The following is an 11,102-nucleotide window of genomic DNA, read 5'->3' as shown; positions in this document are numbered from 1 at the left end:
AGCCTCCATTTCACTCTTCTGTGCATCGTTTTCCCTGTCTATAATATAGGTGTGCAGATGTGGATGGACATCCTTTGTAACATGCTTTGGGACCTACTGATGAGAGGTGCTATCCGTGAGGCTGTAGGTTCACAGCAGTGCCTATGGCTGGTTCCCACAGAGATGAGTCTCATTGTAATCTAGACACTCCTGTTGCAGACAGGCGGTGGGAAGGGAAGCGGAGGCAGGATGTGTCTTGTCTAAGATCACCCGAGATTTCCAGTGGTTAAAGCTAGCAATGGAAACCAGACCTCAAAAAACCCAGTTCAGTGCTCTTTCCCCTAAGCCACAGTGCCGGTCCTGTGTCAAATGAAAGCATGGACGTACCAGAGCAGGGGGCGTATCTTAATGTGCGAGTGTACACAGTCCACCTTGTTGGACCCTTGGTTTGGTGCAGATCTTCTTGGCACTAACAGGCAGCCAAAGGAATATTACCAACAATAACTGCAGTTGATGTCAGCCGTCAGTCTGCTTTCTGCCTTGGTTCGTTTTAAATATTCTTTTCTCCTTGTATTTTCCAGGCCTTTTCAAGGACTCATCCCCAAACCTGGTAAGAGGTGATGCCTTTTTGTCTAAGTAATGTAACGATGAGGTCTCTATAGCTAGCCAAGAAGTTACAAGGGCTTAATGACATGCTTACTTCATCAGTTTGGGGAAGGCTGCCATTGACCTAATTTCCCCTTGAATGTGCTCCATGATTTGCTTGTTCAGTGCATTTGATGCAGTTCCACAAGACACTGATAAAAACAGTTGGCCTCTAGTTCATGTATTTTGCTGTTCCGCAAGCGTCCAGCACTGACACCCATTGACGTTAGCTAGCAGATTTAGGAGAGAAGAAGGTTCCAGCGGGGGGAGAGTGAGTGTTTCTGCTTGATCAACACGGGGTCTCTGTCATCCGAACAAAGGCCTGCGGGTTGCTTACGTATTCTGTGGGGCTGGTACCGAACAGCACAAAGCATTAGACAGCATAGTGGAAACAGAGGCTCTGTTCATGGGTCTGCGTGTGGAGAAACGGTGTGTGCTCAAGGCAGTGACCAAGAAATGCTGGAATGTAACATCCTCCGTAGCTTCGGTATTTCCTCCGACCACTGCTGCACTGAGCTTCTTGGGCAGTTGCGGTGCTGTACTGTCTGAAGGCAAAACATGCCCCTTCCACTCCAATTCAGCAGCAACCCATTGAGCAAGTCTGAAGGTGGTGTGATAATGCCAGAAGGAACTTGGTTTTCATCCGCTGCGTTTTGTCAGCCATTACTTTTTATCTGGCATTCAAAAAGGAAGGAAAAATAGAAATAGGCAAAAACACCCACACAAAGTGAGAGCTTAAAATTGGAAGCCAGGTTTGTTCCTCTTTTATTTTTTTCTTTCCTGCGCTCACATTGTAAAAACCCCTTGGCACAGATGATGGAAGGTGTTTGAGTGGCCTTGAATCTCCAAAATAATGACCATGTGTCAGGACTGGAGTGGGTTACTCTTGCACCGCTGCTCCTTGCTGTCTCTGAAAATCTGCGTGAGTGCAGCTGTGTTTTAACCCAAGATGATCTGACTCACTAGCACAACTCTGCTTATCTTTTTATTAGCATTTAAAAATATAAATTCCTTCTCCCAGAATGCTACTCTGTTTCTTCTCAGTTGCTTTCACAGCACAGCTCAGTATTGTTCCTTCACGGCTGGCATTAATCTAGCCCACCAGCTGGGATAAATAGGATAAAGTCCAATGGGAAACTTGGGGTTTGGATATAGCCTTTATTTCATTCTCTCAGAGTCTCAGAACAAACACTAGCACTTTATCTATATTTGGCACTCGCCCCAATTCAGCCACTGGTGGCCAGTGACTGGGGTTGCTGTGCTGGTGATGAATCTCCAGTGTCGAGAAGGAAAGCTGCAATTTGCACTGGTTGAACTTGCATCTGCTTCAAGGGGCACAGCAAGCAAGCCTGGGTTGGAGTCTAGCTGCCTTCGCCTGAGCTTGCAGACTGGTATTGATGCCACTGCTGCCTATCAGTTGCTCAATGCCCAGTGTAAAAATAAAGATCTCCTAGAAGAAGATCTCTAGAAGAGCAGCATTTTAGGTTCTGTAGTATAAATCTCTAATATTGGTACTTAAAGAACTGGAATGGTTTTACTGTGCCCAGAGTTCAGCATGGATTGAGGAGCAAACATCTAGTGTTCTCTACAGATCTCTTTAACTTTTGCTTAAAAACTTGTTCCTTTCTTGAACTAGTACTGTGAACAATGGCTGGGTTGAGTAACAAGTAGTTATGATATCCTGGAGCCAGGGCTCTGATTAATTTGACGTCTCACTAGGAATTTTTTTTTTTTCAAAAAAGAATGTATAGGGTTTTGCGTGAGGTTTTTTGTCCTCCGTGTACCTGTTTGGGCAGTAGCTAGAATGTCAGAGGAAAATACGGATAGACAGCGGACCACGTGCTTGGAGGAGAGCAGAAAAAGAGATGAGATACTGTTTTCTGTGCATGGGATTAAAAACACTTTAAGAAGCATCTTGGATGTTTCCTGTAACATAACAGATTACCTTGTATTGGTTTTAAGTCATCAGGTCACCAGCAGAATTTTGTGTTTTATAATTTAATCCATATCCCAAGCAAAGTGCAGTGCTTTCTCCATTTGAACCTATAAAGAATTAATACCCATGTGTACTGGCCTTTGACGTTCCCAACTCGGCTTGTCCTGACTTGTTTTAAAACGAGTCAGTTTTCTATTGTCCTGTCTCTTCGAGGTCGGCTTTGGACATCCCAATAGTGCCTACGCTGCTCAAGGTAGAGTAGGAACCTTGTAGCTTCCTGGCTGTATCTGGCAATATCTCCGCTGGCCCTGATTGTGAAGATTGGCTGCATTGTAGTTAAGACAGGCTTTCAGAGCTCAAAGGGAATTGAAAAAGAACTGGGGAAGCAGCATCACAGAATGTATCCTTTCCTATCCACTTTTATAATCACACAGTCTCCTGCCCAGTTTTTAAATATCCCAGAACTCAAAGAAGTTGAAGAAAGTTGCTTATAAAAAATGCAGCAACTTTGCTTTTAAAAAAGCATTTTCAGCTGCTAAGAGGGCAGAGATGCAGGCAACAAGATTCTGCCTCCTACCTTCTGATTTCCACCTCTTGGCCCGCTTCCGTTGAAGATGGTGCATTTTAGGGATGGCATATCCGACGCATGGGAAAACATTTAGAAATCCGCTCGCAGGCCAGCAAAGAAATGATGGTTCAGACATGTGGCTTTAACAGTCCAGCTGGGTGGCGTTCAGCTCTGGACTGTAGTCCAGCCCAAAGCTTAAGCGCTCCCTAAGGTCCCTTTATTGCTAGAGAGCTTGATCCGCTGTCAGTGGAAGAGCCGGCAGTCACTGGATCAGATCATACAGTCACTGACAGGCCCCTCTTGTGAAAGCTGAGCCATTGCTCGGAAAAGAGTGCTGGAGTCGTGGGGTCGGAAGGAGAGCAGGCAGGGCCAGGGAGGTGTATGTACCCTTCGGGGAAAGGGAGCTGAGTTCAGCCCCTCCTTGCTGTAGTTTATGCTTTTCATCCAAGAGCTATTTAATTCAAAATGCACACAGCACATTGAGAGTAGAGCTCAGGCCTCCCCCCGCTCCGCCCCTGCCCCCGTGCCGCAGAGACGGGCTCTGTCTTGCTTTTTCTCTCCTTCCCTCTTGTCCACCCTAGGGCTCAGCCTCGACAGGAGGGATGAGAGACGCTCTCAGTCCTGCCCAAACCCATAGTTTAGTGGATACAGTACTTTTCTGGCAAGCAGAAAATGGGGATCAAATTTCCTGGTTGAACTGGGACCTAGAACACAGGTCTCCCATGCCCTGGGCAAGTGCCTTAATCACTAGACCAGGAGTGGGCAAGATCCATTGAATCTGGCCTGTGGAGCTGGGGGCTTCCCCTGTGTTGTGCCACATTCAAGCAGTGGGGAAAAGCAGCAGCGGGCAACTCCTCGCATTGGTCTGCCTCAGACCCGAGCTGGGTCATTCCAGCCCACCACTAGAAAACTTTGCTGATCACTGCACTAGGCTGTTGGGCAAAAGGTTGATTGACTCCTCCTCCCTCTCCTTCAAGGTGAAGGCATGTTACAAAAGTAGATGCATTAATAGTTTTTCAGGTACTCAAATCAGGTTGAGTAGACTCGCTCAGTCTTGGGGATTTAGATGCCTAGTGGTAGATGGAACAGGATCTGACCCAAAGTGGTTACCTACAAGCTACTACATTTATAGAGAAGTCGCATCAGCTTAGCTTGGCTGAAACTATTACACCAGCAGTGTTTTCAGCAGTGTTACACAGACATGATGATGAAGTAACACAAAATTGTATTTATCCTGGTATGAAACTACTTGTTCCATTCACGGATAGTTTAACCTGCCTCGTTATATTTAGGTGCACTGCACTGGCATGCAGGATTGTTAGCAGGATTATTAACCTTTTACTCTGTCAACCAATTTGGAAATAATGTAAATCTGCAGAGCCACTGGGGGAGCCTGTTTTATTTTATTTTCCATGAAGAAAACATTTTTGTTTTGTTGAAAAATGGCCACAGAATGTTTCATGATTTTGTGTAAAATGCAGAAAAAATGGTTATTTCAACAAGCTAATTTTTTTTTTTTACAAAAAAAAAGGAATTTTTATTACTCAAATTTCTTGTAAACCAAAAGGGCAATTTTTCCTCCAGAAAAAAATGACAAAAAAATTCAGACAGCTCTACTAGTCTATTCAGTTATCCATTTTGTTACACATGTGGTTATGATAGATGCACGCTTACATGTTCATTGCTTTTTTTTACTATGATCATATTTCATTTGCCATAATAAAATTTAAAGTATATAGACACATTTGTAAAATGTAAAACATATAGACAATAAAAATGCATAATAAAAGGGATGCTGTCATCATCATTTTACTTCAGCTTTTTGTACAAAAGCCAGGTTTTAATAAAACTAAGAAGAACAGAAATGCATCCTTGACATTAAAAAAGCAAATCAGTAAAGACAGTGTTTCTTTTGATTATATTTAAACATGCCTTTGCAATGTTTTCTTCCCAAAGCCGCATTGCAAAAATGTAAAAGGAAGTCTAGTAAAAGGGTCTTTAAACAAAAGGAAAACTAAGTTGCCTTTTATCCAAACTAAAGGAATGGCAAACTTTAAATGAATGAATCAGTGCTGCTCTACCTTTTGACCCCCCACAGGCTAAATGAACGATATAGGGCTAGATTGGGCAGCAGGATCAGGCCCCACACTGGGTCCCTGTTCCCATGCATCTGGATTGGGCTCCACCTGCCCCCACTAGTCCCATGCTGCCTCTGCCCATCCCAGCACATCTGAATTGGGCCCTGGGGTGCCTCTGCCTGGCCTACATGTTCAGATCCATGGGGTTCCCAGTGGGCTCAGAAATTTGGCAGCAGGGAAGCAACAGTTGCTGCTACCATGCTCCTGCCACCAAATTTCTGGACCAAGAGGGAGCACTGCCGACTGGATTTGGCCCCGGGGCTGGGGGTTGAACACCCCAGGCATAAATAGTTTGAGAGAGAAATCATTCCATGAAATTATTTCTTTATTTGGGTACAGTTACGTTACTCATTTGGGGTTTGGTTTGTGCCTGATTCTCCACTCAGTGCCTGCTCCTCCTCCCAGTCCCGATTTTGGGGCATTTAATCCAACATTTGAACTGATATAAATAACTGCACCTGGAGCAGTGTAGCAGAGAACCAAGTTCACTTTCTTATTCCCTGGAGGCATCATGTTTTTTATATAACGAATCGGTTTGATTTTTTTTTTTAACAACTCATTCTGTTCCCCAAGATTATCTGTAATTTTTATGTGATTGTGTCTCTTATTTAAAGGGAGAAAACCAAGTAGGTTTTCCCCTCAAATTATTCTAGCTAAAAGATGCTTGTGAAGGGGGCATGGATATTTAGCTTCAGAATTAGATAGGGTAACATTTTCAACAAAACTTAAGCGACTTAGGCAATCTAAGTCATTTCTGACAGTTAACAGCATTTTAAAATAACAGCTTGCTACCGCTATACAATTTTTCAACCATCTGTCCTTACTGAGTGGGACTTTGGCTCCTAAATCACCTAACCAGTTATGAAAACGTTACCTTGAAGGCCTTGTCCTATTTTCTTGTAACCAATTGTGCAGGTTCCTATTGATTTCAGCAGTGATGCTGATGCATAACCAACGGGCAGCAGTATTGGACTGTGTGATCATAAAACAGACACACAAATAATCGACTCCCTGGACAGCCTTCAGCAATATACTTCCTTACAAGGGTCCAGCACTAGTCAGTAGTAAGGATACCAGCCTGGGCAGAGCCACATTCACCACACACTCCCTGTTAAGCCTTGGTTTGGTCACTGAGACTTTCTAAGTCGTAGTTTCTGGTCTATAAAATAGAGTGAAACAAGCAACTTTTCTTAACCCAGAGGGATGTTGTGAGGACTTAAAGATACTTAAAGACAAAGAGGCAATCAAATGCTCGAGCAATGGGATTGTGTAAGTAACGTTATCTTAGGCAGAGAGATTCCCAGACACGCACTCCAATGAGATGCCAATGAGAAGCACACAAGTGGATGCTGAAAACCCTGGCTGTGTCCCTGGTACAGTGGAAGGCACTTTGATAATGTGTCTCTGGGTCCCAGATAAGTACCATATATAGACTGGCCTAAGCCTGCTGTCATGGAAGTCAATGGGTGGTTTATAGCTGACTTCCAGGACCAGAGCTGCACCAGCACTGTGCATTGTGGGGATATCCTACTTCAGAACAAGCAAGGTCTTCTTCAGACACTGAGATGACGTGAGGTTCACTGGGTCTCCCTGTCTCCTTCCTTTTTTACTGTTTGCTTCTTGCCTCTTGCAGAAGTGCTGGCCCACGGTGCTCCATGCTCCTGGTCAGTATTTAGGATATCTTGAATTGGTCCACCATTACCCTGGGTTTTCTTCCCCCATTATCTCTGGGTATCCCAGCTCCTATTTGGCTGAGTGGGTGCCAGTGGATTCCCTTTCCCAGAACAGGCTCAGTTGTACCATCAAACCAGCTACTGTACGTGGAAGCAGGTCAAGAGAATCCTGCAGGTTTGGGGAGGAGTCGCAACACAGCCCAAAACTTCCACTGGTGTAAACCAACGTTGCTGGATAGAAATCAGTAACGTGTGGCAGTTTATACCAGCTGAAGATCTGGGCTGGGCTGATATCCTGGCGTTGTCCTTATTGGAGTCGATTGGAGTTTTGCCTTTGATGCCAGCGTGCTGCGATTCCACTGCCAGGCTCTGCACAACCTCTGCTGTCCTACTTAAATTTGAAGTGAGCCATCACATAGAGCTTAAGAGAATCCAGAGCAGGCGGTGGTACCTTAGTGGTTGCCTTGGGGACAAGTCCCATCTAGCTGGATAAAGCCTTTTGGCAGCATCTCAGAATACGCCTATAACACTAAACTTTACTTTCAGGTTTTTAATTGTATTTTCCTGCTGCCTTTCAGCCCACTGGTGTTATCTCCTTGGCAAAAGGACCCTTGGAATTCTGTTCAGGAGAGAACGATCTTGCAATATTAAAATATAAGGGAAAGAGAGGGGGTTGAAGTTCCAGCATTACAAACACTATAAATTTTCTTTCTTTTCTTCTTTCCTGAGGCACAGAGATACAGAACAGGCTTAATTCAAGGCTTTGAAAAAAAAATCAAGCATAAGTAATCTAGCAAAAAAAAAAGGGGGGGAAAATCTTTCTGTATGTTAATTTTTGTGTGCTTTGATTGAAAATGCACACCAGCTCCATCTGTCCTATTCCCCAAACTCCCTACCATACTGATAGATTATTTCCCATACACCAATTAATAAAGTAGGACAGGCAGTGTTCTTTAATTAAAAAACCCACACATCCAGGCATCCTTTTTTTTTTTTTTTTTAATCACAAGAGCAACATTCTCCACTTCACTTTGATGAGATGGGCCTCGCATCTGAAACTCTTAACAAAAAGGAAGAAGCACTTGCTCTCACCCTGACCATGTTTTAGCAGTGTTTTTTTCCCCCTTTTCTTTCTGACGTTCAGACCCCAGCTCACCCTTCCAGACCGGGTACCTGACCTGAGCAATAGCAGCTAGATTGTAACAACTTGTTACGTTCATTTCCCTATCTCCCCTTCCCCAACATGAATATCTTTTAATGTTGAAGTTATTACTGTTGTTAATCTGAAGGTGGAAAATAAAACAGATAATGTAAAGTGTTATGCAACTTCAAAGCCTTTTTTAAACACCAAGTCTTCATCTCAGGCACTTCAGCTCATCTTTTTTTTTTGCCTTTGTTGTTTCTTCTCTTCTCTTTCTCTTGCATGTGCAGTGTCCTCACAAGTATCAGAAGGTAATTTCATGTTTACCCACTCATCCCGTCAGCTGGGGTTTTTTTTTCCCCCGTGTAGTCTTGTTTCAGTGATCATGTCCCTTTTCCCCTGCCAGAATCTCATATTCTGTCATGTTCTTCAGAGAACAGAGAAACTCCAGTTTTCAGAGTAATCACTGATCTCTTTCAGACGTACATTCTTCTGTTTAGGTCCGGATCATGCAATTATTTATCCACATGCTTGAGAGCTCTGCATTGACTTCAATGAATGACTCCTGGGCATATAATTCAGCACATAGGTATGTGCAGGATTGACAATGTAATCATTTTTCTTGTTCCGTTTTTATCTGCCCTTATTTTAAAAAACGAAGAAAGCCTTGGAATTTTTGCCTGACGCGTTGCAAATGTCTTTGCCCAGTTTCCTGCCCGCCAAATGAAATGCTGCCACCAGTCTCTCTTCCAGTCTTTCCGTGGCACTAATGCTCCTAAAAAGCTGGATGCTTGAGGAATCCCTGCTTTGTTCTCTGAATGACATAGACGTTGTGAGACTCTAAATGCAACGTGCTGCTATACATTCAGCTTTGATATATTATGTTTGTCTGTTCAGTCAGTGCCTTCCAGTTCATTTCACTGACAGTTGTGGAATGAATGCAAGCCCTCTCCTTTCCACGACGGACATGGCTGTCGAATCAGCAGGCTTAGAGTGCCCCAGTCCTAAAGTCCACCATAGGAAGACAGCTGTTGATATGGTTAGTCAAGTGCCCATGCTGTACAAGTCAAAGATGAATTCAGAGTCCTAGAGGAGCTTAGAACCCTTGTAAGTAAATGGTGCAGAGAAAGGATCTGTCCACAGAGCATTTGAGGTCTGATCTTGAATGGATCTTCCTTCATGCTTGCATGTGACTGAGCACAAATGCAGATTTGTGGAAACCTAGTTGCCTGCTCTGTGCCTGCTCTGTAGTGTACCTGTGCGTAGAAGCCAATCTTGACCCCTTCCTGGGGTTTTGAATGAATGGAGCAAATAACTGAATCCTTCCTTATGGCTTAGCCCATACCTGATATTGGGGTGGGCAGCTGTTCCAGGCGGAGGGCCACTTACCAAGTTTTGGGGAGCTGTCGAGGGCCGCATGGGTAGCCCTGCCCCTTGACAGTTGTCCTGCCCCTTATCTCCATATTGGGACCAGAAGTTCTACCCCCTAACTCCTACCTTTGCCATGGGAAGTCCTTCCCCTTGCCCTGGAAGTACTCCTTTTGGGAGGAAGGGCGCTGCAATCTGGAAACTGGGAAAAAGACACACACACACACACACACACACACACACACACACACACACACACACACACACACACTCTCTCTCTCTCTCTCTCTCTCTCTCTCTCTCTCTCTCTACTGTAACTTACTTAATTTTATTTAAAAATACTTTTGTACTGATTTCTGTGTTTACAAAAAGTATATCTAGAGGTGGCTGTATTATAATAGCTGAAAATACAGTCCTGCTGTGTGTTTTGTGTTGGCAGTAAGGGGGTTTAAGTGGTGGGGTATGGTTGGGGAGTGTGTGTGTGTGTGTGTGTGTGTGTGCGTGCGTGGTGGGTTGTGGCTGGGTGTGTGCTGAGATAGGGCAGGGCTGCCGGCTCCATAGCGTGCAGCTCTAGCAGACTGCATATGAGCTTCACACAGTTCAGCCAGGCAGACCCCATGCCCAGGCTCTGCACTTCTGCAGCCCTACCCTGGGTCCCTGCTACTCCTAGGGCACTTGCATGGGCTCCATGTTCCTGCCTGCCACCGCCTTTCCCTGCATACCCTCCTGCAGGCTTGCCTGCTGCTCCCTGCAGCTCCCTGCTTTCTGCAGTGCTCTGCTGCGGCCCTGCTGCAACTCCATTGCTTGCCATGACCCTGCTACTCACCGTGGCTCCACCACCTGCTGGGGCCCCCCATGGCTATGCCGCCCACCAGGGCCTGCCGCAACACCACTGCCTGCTGAGGCTCTGCTACCTGCCGGGTCCCGCCTCAGCCCGGCCGCGGCTCTGCTGCCCAATGGGTTCTGCTGTGGCCCCACCGGTCGCTGGGGCCTGGCTGCGGCTCTGCCAGCTGCTGGGGCCCACCACAACCCCACCGCCTGCTGGGGCCCGCTGCAGCTCTGCCACCTGCCATTGCTCTGTTGCCTCCCAGGGCCTGCCACCTCCCCACCACCTGCTGGAGCCTGGCTGCAGCTCTGCTGCCTGTTGGGGCCCACTGGGCCTCCACCACCTACCGGATCCCGCCACCCATCCTTGCTCTGCTGCCTGCTGGGTCCTGCCACAGCTCTGCCACCCACTGGGTCCTGCTGGAGCCTGTGGCTCTGTCACCTGTCGGGGTCCACTGTGCTGCCTGCTGGGGCCCGCCATGGCCCCAGTGCCCACGGAGGCTCCACTGACTACAAGATCCCACCACCCGCCCAGACTCTGCTGTCTGCTGCGCACCACATGGGCTCCACTGCTCCGTGCAGCTGCCACTTCCCATGCTGCTCCCCACGGGCCCCACTGCTGCCGCACCACTCCCTGCAGCCCCCACCGCTCCCCACAACCGACACTTCCAGCCACTCCCTCCATCCAGTCCTCCCTTACTTTCCACTCGGACAAAGGGAGTGGGAACAGCTCCAGGAGCACGAGGCCAGAAGCCGCAGAGGCTTCTGGTTGGGGCTGAGGGCAGGAAGGGGGTGTTCAAGTGTGTGTGTGTGTGTGTGTGTGTGGGGG

The 11,102-nt window shown here is 46.4% G+C and overlaps 1 protein-coding gene across 10 annotated transcripts in view; it reads left to right on the top strand.

The window, feature by feature from the left end:
* Positions 1 to 11,102, top strand: part of GTF2IRD1 (GTF2I repeat domain containing 1) — a 210,023-nt gene that overhangs the window by 169,329 nt on the left and 29,592 nt on the right. For 7 of the 10 annotated variants that reach the window (XM_019511404.1, XM_019511407.1, XM_019511400.1 and 4 more), the window contains 2 exons: positions 561 to 589; positions 8,371 to 8,391. In XM_019511404.1, coding sequence (XP_019366949.1) covers positions 561 to 589; positions 8,371 to 8,391 — 50 coding nt within the window. The remainder of the gene's footprint in view (positions 1 to 560; positions 590 to 8,370; positions 8,392 to 11,102) is intronic. The other 3 variants (XM_019511406.1, XM_019511405.1, XM_019511409.1) reach the window with 1 other exon arrangement.

The sequence above is a fragment of the Gavialis gangeticus genome, unplaced genomic scaffold (genome assembly GCF_001723915.1).
Source record: "Gavialis gangeticus isolate Ggan-Ray unplaced genomic scaffold, GavGan_comp1, whole genome shotgun sequence".
Taxonomy (NCBI): domain Eukaryota; kingdom Metazoa; phylum Chordata; order Crocodylia; family Gavialidae; genus Gavialis; species Gavialis gangeticus.
The sequence above is the reverse complement of the archived record's forward strand: the minus strand, read 5'-3'. Positions and strand labels throughout refer to the sequence as shown.